Source organism: Doryrhamphus excisus, linkage group LG15 (genome assembly GCF_037039965.1).
Source record: "Doryrhamphus excisus strain RoL-2023G ecotype Guam linkage group LG15, RoL_Dexc_Guam_v1.1, whole genome shotgun sequence".
Lineage (NCBI taxonomy): Eukaryota > Metazoa > Chordata > Actinopteri > Syngnathiformes > Syngnathidae > Doryrhamphus > Doryrhamphus excisus.
The window spans coordinates 9,287,844-9,312,073 of NC_136371.1; the positions used below are offsets into that span (position 1 = coordinate 9,287,844).

Below are 24,230 nucleotides of genomic sequence, written 5' to 3' on the forward strand. Positions count from 1 at the left end.
ACTCCTTCGTGGTCACGTGATTTGGCACCGAGCAGCTGTGAGCCCTCCCGGTCTCTCGCTCGCAGTCAGACAACGGGAGTCGCAGGCGCTGAAAACACGCAGTCTCGCACACGTTTATCTGCTCGGTAAAACGCTACATACAGGAGCGTTGTGTCTGCGAAACAGCATGGGGGATCGAGTGGCTTCACTGCTGCTGGCTTTTGTGGCGTCGGCTCTGGCTGCCGAGGTAGGAAATTATTTTTTGTTGAGTTTGTGTGTTAAAATGCTGTGGTCCGCTCCAATGCGGCTGTCATTGGAACGAAGCTGGCGAACGTTAGCCTGAAGAAGACCGGAAGCTAAACGAATATGCCTTTTCATAATTAATGACATGAAGTTATACAAAAGTCAACCTGTAATTGAATACCAAATAGTTTAACCTACATTTATGTATATTTGACCTCTGGGGTTGTATTTCGAAAAGCATTGTTGGCTGACCTATAACATTTAGAGCTCGCTCAATTTTTAATATGAAGGAACCGGAAGTGTTGGTTTAGCATTGGTTTGTCTCAGAACCCAGACCAAGCGAAACACACCTATTTTAAATATGAGATTTGTGATATACCTGCCAGTGGTAATTCCATGTAACCATGCATTATAGACAAACGTTGGTGAAGAGTCCAGTTATCTCGACGTAATACCGTTTTTTCTGGTGAAATCCTCAGGTCAAACCAATGGCAGCTGATTTATTGAGGCTCGTCTGATGAATGTGAGCTGTTTTTATTTTAAGCTTCGAGGCAACTTACATTTATCAGTGTTGTAAATTAATTCACATACCCTGTTATTTCTATCAGAATGGACGTGGATAAACACTGGGCCGTTTATGTTCGAAACGACTGGTGAAGCAAACATCTTTTTTTGTCTGGTTGTCCAGGAGCCAGTGGCTAATTTTAGTTGAGTGGGCGTGTTTGGGATTGAAAAAAGATGCGACATGGTATTCGTGCATCTTTATGTTAAGGACCCAGATGAGATTACGTAAACCCATGAAGTCAAGCGAGCCGTGTAGACCCGACAAAAAAGAGCAATGTGACGGACAAAGCAAACGTTTTCGGTCGTTTGACGGGGAAAGGGAAGTAAGATGGCGGCGGTGCACTGCAGCATTGACGAGGGTCGAGGAAACTGGGAAGCAGTGAGGAACTGCGGGCTCTATTGTTACCTTCTTCCATTCCTTTTATAATACTACACCCAAATACGTGTTAGCATTCGCCTAGTTTACACACAGTAATTTCTGTCTATTGCGAAGCAGAATCTCTTGAAACAAATCACTGCTCATCCATTTTTTGTCCAGTTGCGTTTAATGCTCCTACAAAATGTCTGTACATAATTCCATGCAAGATGCCCCCTTGTTTAAGCATCATATAACCACAGACATCATAAACACAATAACATGTTGTATCATATAACAAGTGTTAAATAGGTTAGCCCTCCCCCTTTTATTCCCTTTGCCTCCAGCAAGCTATTAAATTCCCGGTTAGTGAGTAATCAAGTGTTTGCAAACTACCTAAGAGTTCAGATTTTTAGGCCATGGAGGGAGCAATGAAACTTTGGTGCAGATCTGGATACAGGTGGGGATGTTGGAATGTATTTTCTCCTTTCACATGCAGTGACCCACCAGTCGAAAGACAAGTGGAGGACCTCTGCGAAGGATAGGCAATCAAGTTCAACACCCTAATAGCTAACCACCCACAGCATATGAGTCAATTTTGTAATACATGTATGTATTAAGTAAGAGGAACTTAAAAAAAACAAATGCTCAAAGTGTAACCTCCAGCTAGAGGTAGTAACCCCAGTTATTCCCCTGCATTCATTTATATCGGGCAGATCACCACAAATAGATTTGGCGCTACCTGTTTGCCTGATTTCATAAACAGGAAACATATTTGCTTGTCATGTTTTTACCATGGATGTCTGATAATATCGACGGACTGATATCAGGAGCTCGGACAATCTGGGTTTGAATATAGGCATGTCTGTGTGGAGTTTGCATGTGTGGGTTTACGTGCATGTATGGTGAATTGTCTATAGGTATGAATGTGAATGGTTGTTTGTCTATATGTGCCCTGCGATTGGCTGGTGACCTGTTCAGGGTGTATTACCCTCGTGACGCCAGTGAGTATTAAGTAGCATAGAAAATGAATATTTTCGGAGTTGGAGCATAGAATACAGTACCTGTTTACGACCTTTTACATATGGCTTTTAAAATTACTAGAGCCCTCTTGACATACAATAACACCCCTACAGTCACCTTTGCACTCATGTTACCCAGTGTAGTAGATATAATCAGAGAAAATGGGACATAAGACTCATGCTTGTGTGTGTTGTAATCAGTATCTTGCGGGAAATGTGGACAGGCATTGGGGATTCAGAGTTTAATTTTAGCTGTGGTATTCAGTTATTCTACTATTACATGATGTTAGATATAATTTAAAGCTACAGTAATTGTAAATTTGTTTAAAGTATAATGTTCATTCATTCCATGGAAGAACTGCTGCATTGACAGGACAATATCGATTTATCGTATATCTCTAAGAAAGCGAGTTTTGGGCTTAACTCGCTTTTTGCATCATGACCAAATATGCAAATGAGATTATTTTGTCATTACATCACCCCTCATAAGCCAACATGGCTACATACAGATATCAGTCCTGTGGGTATCACTGCAACCTCAACTGTGGGTAAAAGCTGGTTTTGGTTTTGGGGTCATACACGTTCGTCACCCATTCCACATGGTTTGTGACAGTAATAAAAGCAGATCATGATAATAATAAAAGCTGTATTATCCCTTGGCTGCAGTTCTTGTTTCGTTTTTTTTTTCAGGCTTATGACATCAATTTATTATGAAGGCGAGAGAGAGGCCGGGCCGTGTGTGTGATTGCACAGAATATTGGCATAGTCTATTGCTTTTCTTGTTTTGGTCTTTTCTGTTCCTCTTTCACGTCCCTGCTTGCACTCACTCCCCCTTGTAATACTGTAGGTGCACACAGAATGAGTCATTTGGGCAGCACCTTAAGCAGAGCAGTGTCTTTGTGCCTAATCCTTTGCTCTAAATGACTCACAGCGATCTTTACCCCTTCGGGCCTTGAAAACCTCAAGGGTCGAGATGATCACGATTAAACCTCTTGTTTTTTTCTAAAAAAAAAAAAAAACCCTCGTTAGGCTTGTTTGTGTACTGACAAAAACACACAGCTCCAGGAAGGAGCATTTCCCGGTGGGCCCACCCAACACACAGCATGTTCATGTTGATTGTGAGAGTTGGATGCCATCCTTTGTGTGTCACAAAGTCCTGGGGAAATGGCTCTCGGATTGCCTACTTGTATACTGCAGTGTAGAACTAGGGGCGGGCCAGCCCACTCCCCCTATTAGCGAGGCCTAATACCATTATGTCTGGCACACACTGCGTCTTAACGCTGGCACCTTCTATGCTGCTCACACTTTGAAAGCACCAAGTTCTCTTGTACTCGTCTTGTCTTGATTCTTGTTTTGTTATACTTGAATGGCCTCTGTGTTGCTAGCTGGCTATTGCGCAGACACAATATCTACTGTTAATGAATAAGAGTAGTGTACATTCTCTGTAGTGATGTTGCTGATTATGGATTGATTTCATACAGGAGATGCACAAAAAAGGATTGCAAGTGTACAGTTAACAACTGGACATAAGATTTGTTTTGGCCATATGTTTTTTGTTTTTTTTTTTTGTTCGTAGAGAATGTCGAACAGGAAGGAGTAAGATCTCGACATGCACAGAAGAGTAACAAAATACCTGAACTCGTGTTCGCCACATGACATAGAGGAGTCAGCTAGTGCGACATACTTAAAAAAATTCACCTTTTGCCCAAACCCGACATCAGCAAATTGTAGGAAAAGACACATATAGCCCACTTGGACTCTGCACAAAAACGCGCAAAGTGTGCTAGTCTTGCAACTTGAAAAAAACGTAAGTGCCTATAGAGTTTGTTTGACTTCTGCGGCCAGTCTACGCCGTGTTTGACCGACGTATGACAGGTTGTGACCCTGGCTTGACAGTGATTTAGACAGATTACTGAAACATATTTGAGAGATGGGCCTTTTGTGTACATACAGATAAAGATAAATACGAGGTATTACCTTTTCTTTTTCGAGTGTAGCTTACAGTCCACGCTAAGCAGGTTGGTATAACGACTGTCCTTCAGCTTTTTATTATTATCTTGCTTAATTTACTTTTAAACAATTTGTATCTGTGTGTGCCCTACATTTGGATTTGCCAGCTTGTCCACTATTTTTCCCACCGACTCAATCGTCTTGTGTTGCTGTTTTGAACTCCCAGTGAACACCTACCTCCATAAATATGCTCAAAGTAGTTGCCTGTCCACTTCTTGCAGCTTCTCCTCTTTTGCTCTATTTCCTAAAAGACTGAAACCAAGCATGCCAGAATGAAATATACAAATATGGTGAATGTGCCGAAATATGTGAAGTGTGTTGGACCAATCAGTGTTTTTTTCGCACACACCCTCAAAAATTCCTGGTCTTCTGGAAAAGACACTGGTGGCTCAGAGGAACACTTGGAGGGGAAATTTAGGTTCTGGAGAAAGTGTTGTGTTTTTTTTTTTTTTACTCGGATCATTTGGGTGGAGGCCAAGCAAGGGTTATTCAAAATCCCAGCGCCAGGTAACTATTGTATTAAAGTTTGTGAAATGGTAATAATGGTAAAAGGGGCACATGATGGGTGCTCTGACTCATCATCATGCTAACCGTTTCCCCCGCATCCACCTCCTTTCTCTGTACTGGCCTAAAGAATTCCTGACCTTTTCATGCTGTTGTTTCTGTTGTCATTGTCCCGGTAACTAGGGATGACATGGATGTTAGTTTTTTCAAACTGAATGAGAATTTCCTAACCACATTTACAGTAGTTAAGCTTGCAGCAGCTCGGAATGGTAGCTCCTGATCCAATTTCCATTTCCACTTTAAGCGAGCTCTGGTTCAGTTACCTGCCTGACATGGTAAGAGTGGGACACAATGTAACCCACTAGTGATTTCAAAAGAAGCGAGACAGTGCTATGTGCTGACTGTCCCCAAACATGAAACACAAACAGCTTTGATTCAATGCTTTGCTCGTATTAGTTAACCCGCCGGTCCACCGCAATTACCAATGTGATGGCTTTGTGTGTGATAGTGTTGACAATTAAATAGGGCTGGGAATCTCTGGGTACCTCACAGTACGGTACGATTTGCAATACATGGAGTCATGTTACTGTGTGCTAGGCTGTAGTGAAACACACACACACACACACAAAACTTACGTACAATGTCCGCTCTCATTGGGATGCTGACTGGTGAAATCGCATCAATAGTATCCTTCAGCACAAGATTTGTGTTCCCTGTTGAGCTGGTAAGTTCAAAATAATCCTGAGGTAAAAAAAAAAACCCAACAACAAATGGTCAGAACAAACAAGCAATTTGCTGAGTCTCTGTAACAATGTTGTTGGGTGTCAGTTGAGAGTTGTTATCCTTCAGTCTGTCCTGTTGGTAGCTTGTGGAAGCTCAAAGTTGAGCAGGTGTGAGGCATGATATATAAGCTAGCATTAACTTTTCAAAACTAATACAATACCAGCTTCAGTAGGTAGCTTTACTAAGGTAAATGAAACACACGTTTCTTGGTAGAAAAGCAGAACAATTAGTATTTGAAAAGAAAAAAAATATTATTTTCTCATAGTAGGCACAGTTTTGTTTTGTTTGTGTGGTGACGAACGAGGTGACTTTGTCGTGCCGCCCCATGTTGTATTTACGTGAGACACTCCCTACATCATGCAAAGTCAACGTTGTCTCATCCACGTTATAAAAGCCAAGGCAAGTCCACACGATGCTAGTAGATCTTTCCGTTCTGTATTTTAATCATAATGAAAAAAGATACACAGTGAGAGTGTATTGATGGTTCATCATAGGGTTAAATATTGCAATGTTTTGATCTGTCAATATTTTGTAACGCTCCAAGTCCTAAACTCTGAAACTGGTGACCGGTATTATTGACCACTCGCATTCACATCGTCACTGAGTGGGAACTGCCCAGTGACTCACTGGAATATAAGCGCTAATGTGCGCTATTAGTTCCAAAATGTACACTAGTTTCCACTTGTTCTGTGCATATCTCTGAAACAGCAGCGTCATTCATCACCGTCAGGGTGTGACACCCGTCTGTAAATATCGGCAGTGGTGCTGCCAGAGCGCACCCTTCATTTCACAGCTGGCGAGTAAGCAGCTGTATGTGCCGGATTTTATTAATGCGTTTAGAAGCGAGTCACGCTGACCCGCCTCTTCACTCCGCGTCTGCACGGCGGCTGTGCACACTCATGTGTGTATCTGCCATTTCATGTCAAGATGATGGTGCCGCCTTGCCCTTAGAGGCCAGCTTGATTTGAAATTTGTAGTCGCCCACACGGACAAGCCAGATGCCTTCTGGATAAAACTATTATGGTCCGATTTGAAAAAGATTGAACTATTTGGTCACAATGACAAGACGTACTGTATGTTTGGAGGAGTCAAGGTGAGCCCAGCAACGCTCACAGCTGGCAAGCATGGCATGATAGCATCATGGTCTGTTGCCGTTTTGCCCAAGATTACTCCCCAATTCTTCAAATACACCACAAACCAGTGGTATCCAAGTAAAGGTCCATAAAGGCATGCATGGATTAGTTTGAGGAGCTAAGATTTCAGAGCGCTGACCTCAATCTTACCCAACACCTTTGGGATGAACTACAACAGATTTGTGAGCCAGGCACATTCTTTGGACATCATGGCCTTCTGAGTTCACAAATGTTTCTCCTAATGGACAAAAGACCAGCACAATCACGCTATGCCCACAAGATTACAGGTTTTTAAAAAACGCATATTATTCTTTGTGCTTCTTTTCGTTCAAACGCAAACTTAGGTTTTTGACCTTTTTATAAAAATGAATATTCCAGCCGGGGCGAAGACTTTAGAAAACTCTTGACAAACAAAGGCGCCATTATGGGTTTAAAAGGCTGCCACTGCTTTACTTTCCAATACTGCTACCACACTCGCGCCAATGACTGCAATTTTGGCCAAGAATTGATGGACCTCCAGCTGATGGGACAACTTTGACAAGCAACTCATTATTTGGGAAAAATGCTGTGAGAATGTTTGTATGTGAAGGACATCGTTAATATGTTTGACTGAGCTACATTGCCCACACATGGAAGGCCTGCATATGCAGTATATAAATACCGTCATGGTGGCAATAAAGCAAGGACAATTAGCCAGACACGTAGGATTGTTTCTGCGATGACAGCATCACAGAAGGAACAAAAAAACACTGAAATATGGACAAAATCTCACGAGTCAGATTTGACTATGAAAATCCTTAGTCATACCAGCCTATGGTCATGTCGTAAGTGTACCAATACTTTTGTTTGTATACTTTTATGTTTGGTTCTAAATGAATTAATCAAATCCCATCAGCTTGTGTGGGTCTTTTTCCTGTTTCCCTGTTCAGAGTTGCACTTCCTGTGTTTATGTAGCTTTCGAGTGAAAAGCTGTGTGTCTGTGGAGGAGGGGGGGGTTGACGCTATTGTGCAGTTAATCCAATTCAGTAGAATTGAGTTTCTTTCTGGGAAGTCAACTTTTTGCGGGGAGGCTCTGAATATGGTGCACCAGTCAAGTGCATTGGCCCAAGTTTACTTCATTCATTCCACTATAGAACCAACGTGCCCGGGGGTTGAGACAGAGGCACAGAGTGAACCCTCTTGTCGTGTAACCTGTATGGTAAAGAGGATGATACAATCAATTTATCGAGGCCGGAAAAATTATTGAATTGTACAATTTTTTAGCTTAGCCAGAGCATTAAATTGGCTCACTATCAATGTTGCTATGTGAAATCAGTGCACCCAGGAAGAAAGTTTTGAGAATGCTTAAAAGGACCAAAATATGGCACAGTACTGTATTACATGTTATCACAAATGTACCGGTTACTACATGGTTACATATAACCTTACAATTTTGTTTTAATAGCAGCCTTTTCAGTCAGCATAGGTGTGTCCCATTACGCGCTGTCTCTTTTTATCTGTTTTTATATCTTTAGAATTCCCAGAAAAGACAGACGTGTGTTCATGTCTCTCCTAAGGATGCAGTTTTTATTTTAAACACACAGACACAGCAATCAAAGTGGTGATGTAATGCATGCATCAACCTGATCACACACGACAATGAAATTCATGCTCCCAGATGACACAAATGAAGGTGTTGGCCTCGGTTGCCACAGCAATGATGGCAAAGACAGGGCCGAGCTGTCAGTTTCCCCTGGGGGCTGGGCGAGTGCAGCCTCAGTCTCCATGGCAATAATGACTAAGGGAACCAGGGGCACCACCATCATATGGAGGCAAATTCACTTGGAAATGTTTGTCTTCCACGCTTCTAATCAGATTTCACACGTTTGTCTGTGATGAAATCTGTGCAGGACTGGAGAGAAATGTTTCCGAAAGAACTGTTTTCACATCTATTGCCCAGTCAACTATTGTTTTTGGGGCGTATTTGGCAAGGTTGTGTGTGCGTGTCCATTCGTGTGCACGCATGCATGTTCACATGCATTGGGCGCATGCTTTGTTGCCATGCACCAGTGAAAATGCATAATACAAATACACTACAATAGAAGTATACTGTAGGTCTTGTCAATGCTCTGATGCAGCATCTCAGCCATTCTTAACCACCTTTTACAGCAGATCTTATTTGGTATGAATAAGTAAAAAAAAAAAATACCACAGTGTGTGTGTGTGTGTGTGTGTGTGTGTGTTTTCGCGTGCATACGCTTTGGAAAGAGATGTCCCCTTAGGATGGGAGCTGATCTAACAGCCCCCCCACCACCGCCACCCAGCTCCCTTCGGCAGGCCTGAGCTACACTGATAAGACTGTGCAATTAATAGCACGACAAGACCGACGCCCATGCGGGCACACTTCAAAGATTTAGTGCTCACTTAGTGTGTACTTAACATGCCCACAAATACATAAAAACCTTTCACGACCTGTGCGTGACGGGGAAGATGCGTCACGTATGTGCTTGTTTACATGCACCCTCGTTACTATTTGCTGATGATATCTTTTCTCCATAAACAAGTTAAATTTTCTGTTGCATGCTTGTCTTTTCAGCTTTGCCTCTCATCTTCTGAAAAAAGTCTGTCACACACAAAGGTTTATTGTCGTGGAAAACATTCTTTCTTCCGCAAACCACTTTGTCAAATTGGAGCAACCAATAATCTCACTTTAATCGCTTTGCATGATGAGATTGTAGCTGTGGCTTTTTGTGTTTTTATTTCATTTTTTTCATGAATTCATTTCATTGTAAAATTATTATGATGGTGTTTGACATGTTTTAATTACAGTGTTTTATTTAAAGCATTGCATGCCAAGCTTTAGCAACAGGAAAATTGAAGATGCAGTGTAATTCCAAGTTTCCATTTGGTTCAGTAGTTTCTGCCTGAAATGTATTTTTCATAAAGACTTGTCTGGAAATAGAATGCAGGAAACAAATGCAGCTTCCTCCAGTGGTACAAATATCCTAATTGCATATTTTCAGTGTTTTCTAGCTTGCTTCACTGCACCACTTGACATCTTTGGCTCTCATTGACGTTTTTCATCAGCTAATTTAGAAATAGGTTGAAAAGCATTTCTGGTAAATTGCTGCTACTGTGCCATCATGTATAATTTCTGCTGTAGAAGTTGCACGCCTTGCAGTTATGTGACTGGAGTTTCTGCTGACTTAAATGGAACTATCTTCTCGGGGTCAAGCTCATATAACATCAGCCCCAGCTCCCCTGGCTCATTCCCTGAGGATATGGTGATATCTATCATGCCAGATTGAGGCTAGCGGGAGATATTTCTCTCAACTGGGCTGCTGTCCTAATCCTCAATGCCCAGATTACCGCCCCCACCTCCTCCTTCCATTGCCACAGGATGGCGGGGCTGAGAACATAAAGTCAGAGAACAACACAGCCTTTCAATAATACACATTTAACGCTTTGCCGTTTTTTTGGCTCATATTTGGATTGTAGCTCACTAAGACCTGCTCTCACTGAGTACTTTTATTTGATTGCGGTGTTTATTTGTAAAATGCACATAATATCTAATGTCACTCGGGATGCAGAGCATGTGCATTGTTGCATTGGCAGTCTGCATTGTGCAAGTTTGCACAGTGATGTTGTTGCATCTGGGTTGTACATGGACAAGAGACATTCACTTTCCGTAAATGACCTACAATTTTCTTGAATTTATTCCGTTTTCCAAAGTGTGTGGCCTTCTGCTCAAACGTGTGGACAGGCTGTTCTCCAATCTCTCGTGATTTGCTGTCATCATGCTCATTGTTCATTCTCCTCCCAGGCCTGCCTCGGTCTCTGTTCTAGGACTCTGATTTCAAAGCTAGGAAATTATTTAATCTTTTTTTTGAAGGTCACCGTAAAAACTGAAAATTCATTAAAAGCTAGGTCACATGCATATGACATTTTAAAGATTAGTTGAAAACTTCCACCTCTGTTTGCCTGAGGTTATGCTGCTTATATGCAAAGTCTTTTGCTCACCTCACTCCCAGTCGGCAGCACAGGAATCAAACTGCAGACCCTTAAAGAACATGGTATATGGTGCAGATGGCTCTGTGACTGCTAGTGGTGTTAAGTTGCCATGTGGTGCAGCTGAGGCCAACTCGGGACAGGTGGTGATTTGACACCCTTTGTCCGTGCAGGATTAACTAGCTGCGTTGGTGCAGAGGGCACATTTGATTGTTCACATCGAAAACCACTGGGAAGTAATTTTATAGTTGCATCCTGCACATAATAAGATTCACACTTACTTCCCTGTCAGATAGACGTCCTTTGGAAGAGGACTTCATGCCTCAGGCTGCTTGGACTGAATATGTCTGCGGGGGGGAATGGGAGGCTATATCCATCTCATAAAACAGCATTTGTTTGCCTGCCAGGGACTTCAAAACCATTAACAAGATTAGGGAAAGCACAATGGCACTGGTCCTTCTCCTCCCTCCCTCCACCCTCCCAGCCCTCAGTATTCCCTCTGATTTTGTTCAGGCTCATTTGGCAGTACAATGCAGACAGTGTTTGTCTGCACTTCCCCTCTGAAGGGAACTTCAGCAATAAATGCACACACAAGCTGAAATAATGAAAAAAAAAAAGATTAAATTCAGGCGTCGGACTGGTCACGCATGCTTGAACATTCTTCTTACCTTTAACTAACCTGCCAACTGATTGTGGTGCACTGTGTCGTGAGCAAATGGAGAGAAACGACCTAGAAATTACTTAACTGAAAGGTTGTATAAATAACCTGATGCATAAAAAAAGTCTGCAAGGGCGCAGAGAGTGCAGGATTGCCATTGATGTTGTTGCTTGATTTCCTCCAGTGATTCAGTGAGCTAACAATATCAAAATTTGAGTCTTGGATGACTAATTCACTCTTGTGGGTTGAGAATGTGTGCAACAGAGATGAGCAAGCCCAAATAATTTCCAGTTATATTGTTCTCCCTTTCTGTCCCACCTCAATACTCTCTCAATGTCAATGCATTCACTTGCATATCTTAAGAGTGTGGCATCTCATTAAATGGCCCGTTTGTGTCACTCTGACCTATAGGTGCCCACAGATGGTTCGACGGGCCTGCTGGCTGAGCCCCAAGTGGCCATGTTCTGCGGTAAACTCAACATGCACGTCAACGTGCAGACTGGCAAGTGGGAACCAGACCCCTCGGGTACCAAGAGGTGCGTCGGCACCAAGGAGGGCATCCTGCAGTACTGCCAGGAGGTAACAGACTGTAAATCTATTTTTGCATTTATGTGGAGAATCATTGGAGAGCTTTAAAAAAAACGCACATAATGATATCTAGAAGCAGTCATTAAAGTAATTTCCTCCCAAGGCATTTTTATCTCCTCTGCCTCTGATGTATTCAACTCTATCTCTGCATTTAGCCAATTCCTATTTGTGGTAATATTATTTTAGTCTACATAATACAGTATATCCACATTATAGACATGTTTGGCTTGCCGTTGATTTGATGGGCTCATAATTGGTAATATGCAATGATGCCTTTTGAAATATAATTTACAGATCTGGCATCAAACATGTGACATTCCAGTATATTGAATGGAACAAAAACATGTCAATTTCAAATAATCTTTAATGGAGTGCAAGCTACGCATTTATACTACAATTGCTGACAAACAGTAACAGGTTATTTTCGTCAACAGCAACATACACTTTTAACCTGTAACAAGCAGATTCACCCACCGTCCTCTGTCCGCTGTCCTATGTCACTGTCACGTCCAGTCATGCCTAAAGTGCCTTCACCGGCTGACTTTAGAAACGGCAACATGAATAACTTACCCATAGCTGTCACTGCTAACATAACCCAGTCCATTACAATTATAGCGGTACTTTTGTTGTTGTTATTAATGCGATCCTAAAGGTCAGACAAAAAACAAAACATACGAAACCCAAAAACCTGACACCAAAAATATTGATTAAAAAACATGCAGAAAATAATACTAAAGAGAACGCACTAGGCTGTGCCAGTATCTGCCACTCCTAGCAGTAATGTACCACTGGAAAATTTACAATGTAGACATCAACTCAATTTCTGCAAATGCAGGCTGCAAGTGAACTATTTATGTTCTTTAGACTATAGTTATCTGAATAACTGTAATAGTTACATTAACAGATGCTTATTTAGCCTGTTGTTCTCCACTTCATTGTTATTACTATAACTTGCCTTACAAGTCTCTGATTTTATAAAATAAATTCCCCCTTCAAAATGGTACTTTAGTCCAGTGAGACATGTTTTTTTTTCCACTTCATTGGGCATTTTTGTCTGGTGCAACCTATAGTAAATATATAACATACAGTATGTTCTCTCACAGGATCAAATTGTTATTGGTGTGGTCAAACTCACAAATCTTCGACTGTCCTTCAAAATACTGATTGTGTGAATCCAAGGTAAAAGACTGGAGCTAACATTTTTTAACCTAGCAATAACGAAACCGCTTTTCATGCGTTAAACATTAAGCGGAATAGTTAAGCACCATGTGAATGCACTATGAACTGCCATGTGGTGAAACAATGGTGAAAGCTCATAACTTGAGCGGTAACACTGAATCTTGCCAGCAGGCGCTAACAAGCTACAACATTCCAAAAGTACCACATTTAGGAAGCCTAAGATTAGCCTTCCTTTCTAGAGCGGATCAAGAGGGAGGTTGTAGGTCAACAGCCTTAAAATCTCTTTCTGAAATAGAAGCTCAAATGAATTCCTCGTGCGTGCAGGTGTATCCAGAGCTCCAGATTACTAATGTGGTGGAAGCCAACCAGCCTGTCAGCATCCAGAACTGGTGCAAGAAGGGTCGCAAGCAGTGTCGTAGTCATACGCACATCGTAGTGCCCTACCGCTGCCTGGGTGAGTCGAGGATGTCACTTGCAGAATGCCCTGCTTTTCCCCCCAATTCTGGTATTTGCCCAGTAAGTAAATAAGTAAATGTTAAAATGTTATCTCTGCTGCAGTGGGAGAATTTGTGAGCGACGCTTTGCTGGTTCCTGACAAGTGTAAGTTCTTACATCAGGAGCGTATGGACCAGTGTGAGACCCACCTGCACTGGCATACTGTGGCAAAAGAAGTGAGTGTGTACACACACACACAGGGTAGCAGAAATAGTCCTCCTTTCTCATCTTGAAAACATTCTATAGTCCTGTACAGACCGCTCCATGAATCTCCATGACTATGGGATGCTTCTGCCGTGTCGTATCGACCGTTTCCGAGGGGTTGAGTTTGTCTGCTGCCCAACGGAGGCTGAGCGCGACACCGACAGCGCCGAGCTGGATGGCGATGATGATTCAGATGTTTGGTGGGGTGGAGCAGAAACCGACTACTCAGATAATAGGTATGTGATGATTGAATGAAATTCCAGGGACATTAACATTCCCTCAGAAATCGTGTTTGAACACCGCGCTGAAATGCCAATAAAAGAAATTACCTGAGCTCTGTAAAGCTTTATTAATATCATCAGAGCAATCGGTAGGATGTTTCTGGGATGTTATCACATAAAACTGTCCCACTATTGCTTTTCTGTTCATTGCCTTACTTTTAAATGAAAATATTGTGGTATCATCAAGTGTTGAGCCTATAAAAGATAATAGCCCACATGTGAATGAGCATAATACACACATAATGGCAGACGCCTCAGCATTCATTGTGATGATGGACGACAATGCTGAATTTGTTTCTTCTGTTTCATTATCTTTTATTTTCTATCATTTTTCCTTCCTCGTTTTCCCGTCCTTCTCAGTATGGTGCGGGAACCAGAGCCAGCAGAGCAGCAAGAGGAAACCAAGCCATCTGTGGTAGAGGAGGAGGAGGCGGCGGTGGCGGTCGAGGAAGATGATGAGGAAGAGGACGTGCTGGATAATGACCAGGATGGAGACGGGGAGGAGGACGAAGAGGGCTTGGAGGAAGAGGACGAGGAGGAGGAGGAGGACGATGACGAGGACACACTTGATGACAGCGATGATGAGCCTGCCACCAATGTTGCCATGACAACGACGACCACCACAACCACTGAGTCGGTTGAGGAAGTAGTCAGGGGTGAGTAGGAACATTGTAGGAATTTTGAATTCAGTTCTGGCTAATGTATATGGAGAACAAGGAGAACATTGTGGCAATTCCTTATGTTGACTGGCTATTGACGATGACAGGTTTGTGTATGTGTTCTCCAAGATGTGTGCTGGGCCAGTGCAGAAACTGGTCCATGCCGGGCCATGCTGCCCCGTTGGTACTTTGACCGTCAGGAGGGCCGATGTGTTCAATTTATCTACGGCGGATGCGGAGGCAACAGGAATAACTTTGAGTCCAAGGAATATTGCCTGTCTGTCTGCAGAAGCGTCAGTAAGTTCTGCCACCGGCAGAGGACCCAGACCAGCCGCCCTTGGGTTGAAATGCCTTCTGTTTGTCTTTAACCTCCTGTCAGATGCTAACTTCTCCTTGGTCTCTTGTGGACTTTCCTTACCGTCCATAGCCTCCTTTCTTGGCTAATCCTTTAACAGTTCCCCACCTGGTAATTATTGAACTTGAAGCATTATTGCAAAGTGTGAAGATTTAAAAACATTACTCACTCTTACCAGGATGTTGCAATTAAACGAGTAGCCTATTTCAGTGTTTGCATGACTTGTCTCTCTCTATGTTTTCGTAGAATGAATTAATCAATTACATTTCTTCTCTGATGTGAATGTAGTCAAGTGATGGTGTGGTGTGAAAATCTTTGCCCCTTCCCACACTTAAATGTTTGATTTTTCAATGACAACACAACTGAACACATTTTTAAATGAAACGTGTTAATAACTCATTCAATCCAATTTTTTCCATTTTGGACGTTTTTTCAAGGCACACAGAATATTGTTTAGCACAGCAAGTCTTTCAGGTACTGAAGCTGCAAAACTGCACCAGACCATCACACTGCCACCACCATATTTTACTGTTGGTATAATGTTCTTTTTTCTGAAAGGCGGTGTTATTTGTATGCCTGGTGTAATGGGGCCTTTGAAAAGGTTTTTTCCCCTTGATCACTTGGGGATCATTATTTCCTGGCAAAGGTGAGACAAGCCTTAATGTTATTTTCATTCAGCTGTGGTTTTAGTCTTTAGTCCAGGAACTAAAAAAGTAATCAGAAAGGGGGACACTTTTTCACACCACTCTATACTCATGGGTGCACCTCTGGCTCGCCCATGTCTTAAACATGTTAAACCGCTGTGGCTTGTAGTGAATGTGCAGGTGGGCGGCTATGTTTTGATGGCCTTATGCCCACTTGAGAAGTAGTCTTCTTCCAAGTGAATAACATCCCATGATTTTTGGTGTCCTGTGCAGTCATGCGCTCTCAGCAGACTGATTTCCAGTGACGTGTGACCTTCACGCCTGCACACACACACACGCACACACACACAAGACACACTAGACACACAACACTAGACACTTTTTGATTGCTCCTACTAAAGATAATCAACTCTGCTGATTAAATTGAGGTTCATGCCATGTGTCTTAGCAAGAAGTTAACTTTCAAGGCCACAGGACAAGCTTGAGTCTTTATACAGACATTTATGGGTCATTGGAGGGGTTTGCTTTTGTACTGTTCTGACTCTGTTGACCTTTTCTGAGCTCTGTGTTTTGTCTTCAACTAACCACATAATAAAAAAAAAAGGCTTTGCTTTTATTCCTCACAACTTTTGTCTTGTCTTTGTCTTTTGTCTGGCTGATGTAGTCCCCACTGCCACTCCCGGCTCTCCTGATGCTGTGGACCACTACTTGGAAACGCCTGCTGATGAAAACGAGCATGCCCATTTCCAGAAGGCTAAAGAGAGCCTGGAAGCCAAGCACCGTGAAAGGATGTCCCAGGTATTGGAGTAATGGAGTAGTGAGAAAGACGGGGTAGTGATTATGTTTTTTCAGTGGTTCAATCTTTAGTCTGAAAATACTAAGTGAAATATATAAGTAAATTGTGATTTAAAATTATAAATTGTGATTTCACAAGCAATTTTGCTTGTGAATAGGAAATTGAGAGTGGAAAAGTTGTAGCAAAAAGAAGATAAGTGCATCTTTTAATCCTCTCCGGGTGGGCCGCTTGAACGGATTCTGTTTTAATTGCTTTCCTTAATGAAGTGGTTGGCTCTCCAGTGGAGAGCCAGATGGTCCATAGCCACTGTTGGCTCGATGCAGACGAGGACACCTTGTGCAGAACTTAAAATTACATTTCGTTGTGTTGGAGATCAGCACTGCATCATCACGTTTTGCGCAGTGGACTCCCCTCTTCCAGACACGGCTGTGCATCTGCTACAGGCCTGAGCTCAGCTTGAGGAGAGTATGCAACAGAAGAGGGAGCTTAAGCCAACAGATGCCGTTTGTTTTTTGTCAATCCTTGCTCTGTCTCCGTGCTTGGAGTGTGGCATTTCGGCTCGACAGCCGTAAATTTAGTAGTTTTTCAGGGGACATTGTAGAAAAAGTGTTGTTGATGTAAAGTGCGTCCCACTCTACTTTGGCACAGGTGATGAGAGAGTGGGAAGAGGCTGAGAGGGAAGCTAAGAATCTTCCACGTGCTGATAAGAAGGTGGTCATCCAGGTAACCTATCTATATTCTGAACATTTAAATGGCTAGCAAGGTTGTTTCTTTTCCTGTTTTAACGTATCAATGTTGCCATTTTATATGAAGCGTTTCCAAGAGAAGGTAGAGACACTGGAACAGGAAGCAGCCAGTGAGCGGCAGCAGCTAGTGGAGACCCACATGGCCCGAGTAGAAGCTCTGCTCAATGACCGCCGCCGCCTGGCTCTGGAGAGCTACCTAACAGCTCTGCAGCAAGACCCCCCCAGGGTACAAAACACACATCCTTTTGTTTTTAATGTGAATAACTGACTGAATGTGTGTTTTAATGCACAATGGAACCCCGATTTCCGAATGTGTTTTGATGAAATCTTTGCCCAGATTTTGCCTCCATTATTGTGCAATATAGCACCCAAGAAAACTTTTATATTATTATTATATACATATATATTATTATTATATATTATTATTATATTTTACCCTTTAGTACATTGAATCTTAATAAAGATGTGGACATACTACATCCAGCATTACTAACAATATAGAATTTAAGTTGTAGCAAAACACAAAGGTGCTGTCCACATGGCTCTCACTTCCCCTCCTACCTCCCTTAGGTAACTGGATTATAGTTTCCTGGAAAAAAATATTGTCACTTTTTGTACGATTCAGTTTTAGCTGGGCACTTTATCTTCTGCTGACCTCCACCGCCTTTTGTTTCCTGTAACCATCTCAATTAGGTCTTTTTTGGTATTGTGTATTCATAAGTGAGATATTTTGAGTACCTGCTCAGCATCTTGATCAAATTGTCTACTGTATGCGTTTTGTCCTTTCTTGCTTTTCCCTCTCAACGTGTCTGAACTCTGGGAAGAGCTATTTCAAGGCTAAAGTGCTAAAAAAATGTGACACACTGAGAAGCTGTAATGTCACGTTTCATGAATTTTAGCTGGCTTGTTTCCAATCATAGTGTCCTGTCTCTGTGCCTCACCGCCTCTCTCACTCTGTGTGACGCAGCCTCGTCATGTCTTCAGCCTTTTGAAGAAGTACGTGCGCGCTGAGCAAAAGGACAGACAACATACTCTTAAACACTTTGAACATGTCCGTATGGTGGACCCCAAGAAGGCAGCACAAATCAGGCCTCAGGTACCCCACACTAGAACAACAGTTTTTTCATGTTGGGGGGGGGGACTCAATCCACACTCACTTCTCATGCACTTTGTGTGTTCGTGTGCATGTTTATTAGGTGCTGACACACCTGCGTGTCATTGAAGAGCGCATGAACCAGTCATTGGGACTTCTCTACAAGGTGCCCGGTGTGGCTGACGATATCCAGGACCAAGTCGGTGAGTTTCACCGCATATTTTTTTGGTTACTGTTCTCTGGAAATGTGGAAAATTAAAAAACGAATGGGCAGTGATATCTGAAGTATTTACAATGGCATCTTTTAGGTAACCTTTGGGAGGAATCGTTCAGCTGTTTGTCTTGCCCAATTCCTAACCTTGAGAGACATATGTGCCAAAGGACACTGATTGTGTTGCATATAACAGGGGGATTGAAGGCTCTAAATTCCATGCATTTTTTCCCTTGTCTCTTTGACTGATAAGGGCATTAGAGCTATTTGACCTAATTCTTCAGCACAGATTCAAATTAAACTGTTTGCTGGGAAGATACATCTATCTTCCTCTCTAACGCCTTCCCATCCACCCTTCCTTGTGCTCGGTTTCTGCAGTTTTTTGGGTTATTGGTGTTGCGTGCGTCACACAGCCATCTGTGTCTCTGTAACTGACATTTTGTACTGCACTGCGAATGAGACATGCACACGTGCACGCACACTACCTTGGCTGGCTGGGAGAAAAAGCAGTAATCGCTGCTGCTCTATTGAAGATGTTGGCACACTGTTGGAGAGAGACTTCAAATCATTAGTGTAGGACAGGTTATGTTGGATTATTTCCCTGTAGTTTGAAATCGGGGTACACAGATCTTCATTTTTTCACTTTTGATCCAATCCTGATAGCAGAGCTCTGTTTGCTTTAATATGTGACCACTCCTAAAGTATATCAGCAAATGTAGCTGGAGGAATATCAGTGTGCATCGCTTTCTCCTCACACACACAAAGCGCTCAGCCTGATGCATTCACAGCCTCACAGAGCGTCCGATAACGCAGAACTCTGAACGCACTCATTCTCCTTGTGATTTATCCTCTAATCAGAGCTTCTGCAGAGGGAGCAGGCTGAGATGGCCCAACAACTGGCCAACCTGCAGACAGACGTGAGGGTGAGCTACGGCAATGATGCCCTCATGCCCGACCAGGAGTTTGGAGATGGCCAAACCGACCTGCTGACTCAGGAGGACACGTTGGGCCTGGGAGGAGTTGGCTTTGTCCATCCTGAGAGCTTCAACCAGCCCAACACAGACAACCAAGGTGAGTGTTCCCGCATTTTGTCATTGGTGTTGAGGCAATGAGTTCGCTAAATACTTGATGTGCTATTTTCTTCTCCCCAGTTGAACCAGTAGACTCCCGCCCCAGTCTGGATAGAGGCGTCCCCACACGACCAGGTAAGTCTGGATGAAACAAATGTTCATTTGGAGATTTGTCATTCAGACTTGGATGTACAGTAAAGTCTTGTTATATCGATATCGGTTAAAACGAATTACTACTTATTACGATACTATTTTCATTTCCCGGCAAATTTCTAGTCTTTTATGATGTAATTAGCTCCGTTAGTACGATACACGGTTATTATGATAATCCGGTTACTTTTCATCTCCCGCCAGCCAATTCGGTCTGCTTATATCGATACAAAAGCAGCTTAAATCAATCTTTGCTTAAGGATTTCAATACCAAAAAAGAACACGGCGAACGGCTGCTTCCAGTCAACTTTATTTTTCACACTTCCACCACCAGAGTGCAGCACACACAGCGGAAAACACCCGTCCCTCGCGCCTACCCCTCCGGGTGGCAACACCTTTCCTATCGATAGTTCCGGGGTGAATTATGTCCCGGTAACCGGTAATCACTACAGCGTAAGTTTATTTGTATTTACTGTTGTACAAAATTTATTGTAGTACAAAAGCATGCTAGATACGCAATCCATGAACTCAAGGAGAAAATTACATGCCATATCAAAGATCCGCCCACTTTTAATGCAGTTCGGCGCAGGATTGGATATATGGATAGTCCGGTTATATCGGTATTTTTTCCTGACTCCCGAGAATATCGATATAACGAGACTTTACTGTATTTACATGAACAGTTAAATACACAAGTATAAATAGTCACACAGACGGTTAGAAATAGATGACACGTTACAGCCTGACCGCCGTGTCAGTATAGATGTTCAATGCTCTCATGTTAGACCTGCCTGAGTGGCTTCTGTACATTTGTATGAGGGAGAATGAGTGTCACCATCCATAATAGATGTTACTTCTCCTTCCCTTGTCAGTGACAGGAATGAAGATGGAGGCTATTCCTGAACTTCGAATGGAGAAAGCAGACAGACAGAGTACCGAGTATGAAGTTCATCACCAGAAACTGGTAAATAAAGACACACGGCATGTAAAATGCACCAATGTGCTTGTACATGCAAGCGAGCCGGTAAATATAATGGACCGGGCGGAGGCATGCTCATGAAAGATGCATTCACTGACACATTCAAGATCACCTTCTGCCCCCTTCGCGATACATTCATACTGTGCCCCTTGTAAAATTGCCAAGGTTGTCGCCATGGAGATGGGTGTCCATAGAGACAACCGTGATAATGCATGCGACTCGCTTGTGTGGACTCTTAAAATCCTCCACCCTCAGATCAGACGTCTGTAGCGGTAAATATTCCACTGACGAGTCACATTAGCGGACTTACCATGAGGCTGCAACCCACTTTTTAGTCTGCCTCCCGTAATCCTCTCGATATTGTAATTCCAGTACAAATGCCCCAATCTATAGTAAATCCGCATACCCCATTCTTCTCACCGAAGGTCTTTAATCCGTTAATCCCTGCATTTTATAGCATATCACATTTTTGCATTCACCATGAGCAGTCTAGTGTCAGGGTGTCACTCATCTTTTTAATTTGAAACCCATAACAACTTAAAAAAAAAGACATGGCTGCCGTGTCAGGATGGAATTTACCAGAATTCCTGCTGTATCCCACCCGCTGTCCTTGCTGATACGTGCACGTCACTTGAAAAGTGTCTCTGCCTCAGGTCTTCTTTGCAGAGGATGTAGGCTCCAACAAGGGCGCCATCATTGGCTTGATGGTCGGCGGTGTTGTCATAGCGACGGTTATCGTCATCACCTTGGTGATGCTTAGGAAGAAGCAGTATACGTCCATCCACCATGGAGTCATCGAGGTGAGAAGCAGATGACTTGTGTGTTTTGGGTGACTGGCGTGTGTGTGTGTGTGTGTGTGTAATCCTCTTGTTTTCTTCTGGCTCAACTCCAGGTGGACGCTGCCGTCACCCCGGAAGAGCGCCACCTGTCAAAGATGCAGCAGAACGGCTATGAGAATCCAACCTACAAGTTCTTTGAACAGATGCAGAACTGAGGGGAATGTCATTGACATGCAAACACGCATACACGCAACACAAACTAACATCTCATTCCACACATCAAGCACCTTCCTTCCCCCGTCCCCCTCCCAGAGTAGGCTTGACATCTCCAGAGCGCAGTGTGGCATAAACCAACCAGTAACCGAGCATACGGAGCAAGAGCAATCGGGGTTTCTTTCATTCATGCTTGGGCGGACACTGTGGCAGAGCCAGTTTGCACGATTTGTTTACTTTATTGGAGCGAGACACCTTTTTGATTAGAGACCGTTTTTATATGTTGCTCCGTCTGGGCCTGCTGATGTATTGGAATGGCCCCGCCCAGTGCCAAAAAACAACCCCCCCCATGAATGAAAGAAGCTTGCTCTCTCTTTACTGATCCAGGACCTGGTGCGTTGTGTTTTTTTTCTTGGCTTGTGACAATTTTAGGAGTGTCACTCGGTTTCTGATCAGTAGGGCTGTGGTTGCATGGCTCCCTATGTCTCATGTTCACCATTTTTAATTGCATTTTTTTAACATTTGAGGTTTAAGTTGAGCGGCACTTGTCAGAAATGAAGCCCAGTTTTCTTCTGTTTTTGCACCACCGCTGCTCTCTCTACACTGGAGAATAATGATCCCGCTCTCCATTCCTCCATCCTCTTTTCTTTTTGTGCATTCTTATGACAGCTGGGCTGCATTATGTCACACGAGGCTATCTGGAGATGATGATGAACACATTGATGGCGATGCTAGTAATTATGTATTCTGAATGAGCTGTTTTTATTTTAGAGTTTCTCTATGGTTTCCAGTTTTGTTTTTCAAAAAAGATTGAAAACACTACAAAAAAACAATGTAAAGTCCTTTTTTTAAACTTGCGTGTAATGTACTGAAGTAATGCTGAAGTTGTAGTCGTTCCTATGTAGTGCATGACCACAGGATTTTGAAAGAAGAAAAAAAACAAAAGATCTTAACGCTGCTCTCGAAAACCCCTCTCACTTAGATTGTCATTTTAGCAAGATTGTACATTTAATATCTTCTCGTGATCACGTGACTTCAAAGAATGAAAAATATATCAAATCTAGATGAACGGGCTCTGCTTGGATATCTTTAAATACACACTTCAAAGGAGATCTGTGATTTTTTTTTTAAAGTGTGTTATTTTCTTTTTTTAGAACCATTCTTTTTAGGCAGGCAGGGGCTGGCTTCATTTGTACATTTTCATTTAATAAAATATATTGTGTTAAAGATTATGATTAGGGGCTCATTTTGTTTCCCAGAGTGTAAAGGGTATCTTGTGTGGGCGATGGTTGCAGGAATCTAGAAAGGGATGGATTAGAAATGTGTGTGTGTGTTTTGTCATTTTCAGTCTGGTGTCCCCCCTCCCCTCCCGAGCTTTAAGCTAACATTGTATCCAATTTTGGTTCTGCAATTATTTTCCTGTCCATTGATAGAACAGGTGGAGCTCTGATAGGGGGAGTAGGAGAAAACAGAGAGCGTGGTAGAGAGGAAATGACTTGCAGTTCTGGATGGATAGCCAGGCTGGCAGGCAGTCTGTATTTATAATGGCTTTTACACCACCCATCAACCATCCATCCAGCCCCCCTGCTCATCCGCTCACCTCCCTCCATCGCTTTTGTTTCTCTTCAGGCATGCTGCTCACCTCTATGCCACCCATGCACATTCTCCTCTCAGAGGATGAGCACTGCTGTCTGTAAATGCATCATTAGGATGAGTTCTTGAGGGCAAGTATCAAACATTGATTTCCATAACTGGCAACAGTCACCTTGTAAGTAAAGTAGCCAGCTCTTTCTAAAGCATTGTTGCATATCAACATCACATTGAAAGAAGCACAGCGTGACCTCTCGCTCTGTTAAACATCTACAGTACAGTATCTGTGAGTGTTAAAACATTTGGCAGCAAGGTTTTGCCGAAGTGCTCACAAGAAGCCCAGCAGGTGGCAGTAGAGCAATGGAATCAGGGGTTTCTTTCTGTTGGTTGCATTGGTTTCGTTGTCAATTGTGTAATATTCTGCAGACCATTTGCATTGACTGGGAAACGCTTTCTACACTGTATTCCATAATAAAGTTTTGAATGTACCAATAGATACATGGTGTGTGTGTGTGTGTGTGTTTTCCCCTATAATGATATAGTAATTATGTAGTAATTTTAATTATGAATATATTAATTTGTAAATTTACTAACTTCAGGACTGGGCTATGTTGTGTATTTAATATACATTTTATATATATATATATATATATATATATATATATATATAGATATAGATGATAGGAAAATATTAAATGTCTTCGTGATACCGTAATACCTTAAAGTTTTATAGGCTATATACAGTAGTTAATATCTTCACGATATATATGGGCTAAAATCAGTGCAATATCTTCACGATATATGAGTTATATAGTGCTGTATTAATTTAATCTTTATAAACGGGCTGTTTAGTAGTGTATTCATTTGATATCTTCACAATATGGGCGACAATAGTGTATTCATATCCTCGTGAAATATGAGCTATACAGTGTATTAATATATCTTCATGATATATAGGCA

The 24,230-nt window shown here is 42.4% G+C and overlaps 1 protein-coding gene across 2 annotated transcripts; it reads left to right on the forward strand.

Annotated features, from left to right (window-relative positions):
* The first annotated feature begins 14 nt into the window (after window positions 1-14).
* On the forward strand, window positions 15-23,764 carry appa (amyloid beta (A4) precursor protein a). 2 transcript variants are annotated; one of them, XM_058051283.2, is made up of 17 exons: window positions 15-226; window positions 11,650-11,817; window positions 13,330-13,459; window positions 13,564-13,676; window positions 13,747-13,940; window positions 14,346-14,641; window positions 14,774-14,941; window positions 16,308-16,441; window positions 17,088-17,162; window positions 17,253-17,411; window positions 18,153-18,281; window positions 18,382-18,481; window positions 19,348-19,560; window positions 19,641-19,694; window positions 20,582-20,673; window positions 21,342-21,488; window positions 21,581-23,764. In XM_058051283.2, exons 1-17 carry the CDS (start codon window positions 167-169, stop codon window positions 21,680-21,682), a joined length of 2,334 nt encoding a protein of 777 aa, XP_057907266.2. In that variant the 5' UTR covers window positions 15-166; the 3' UTR covers window positions 21,683-23,764. The 2 variants fall into 2 exon arrangements, with proteins under 2 accessions (XP_057907266.2, XP_057907267.2); XM_058051284.2 differs by lacking the exon at window positions 14,774-14,941 and having other exon boundaries at window positions 17-226.
* The last annotated feature ends 466 nt before the right edge of the window (window positions 23,765-24,230 follow it).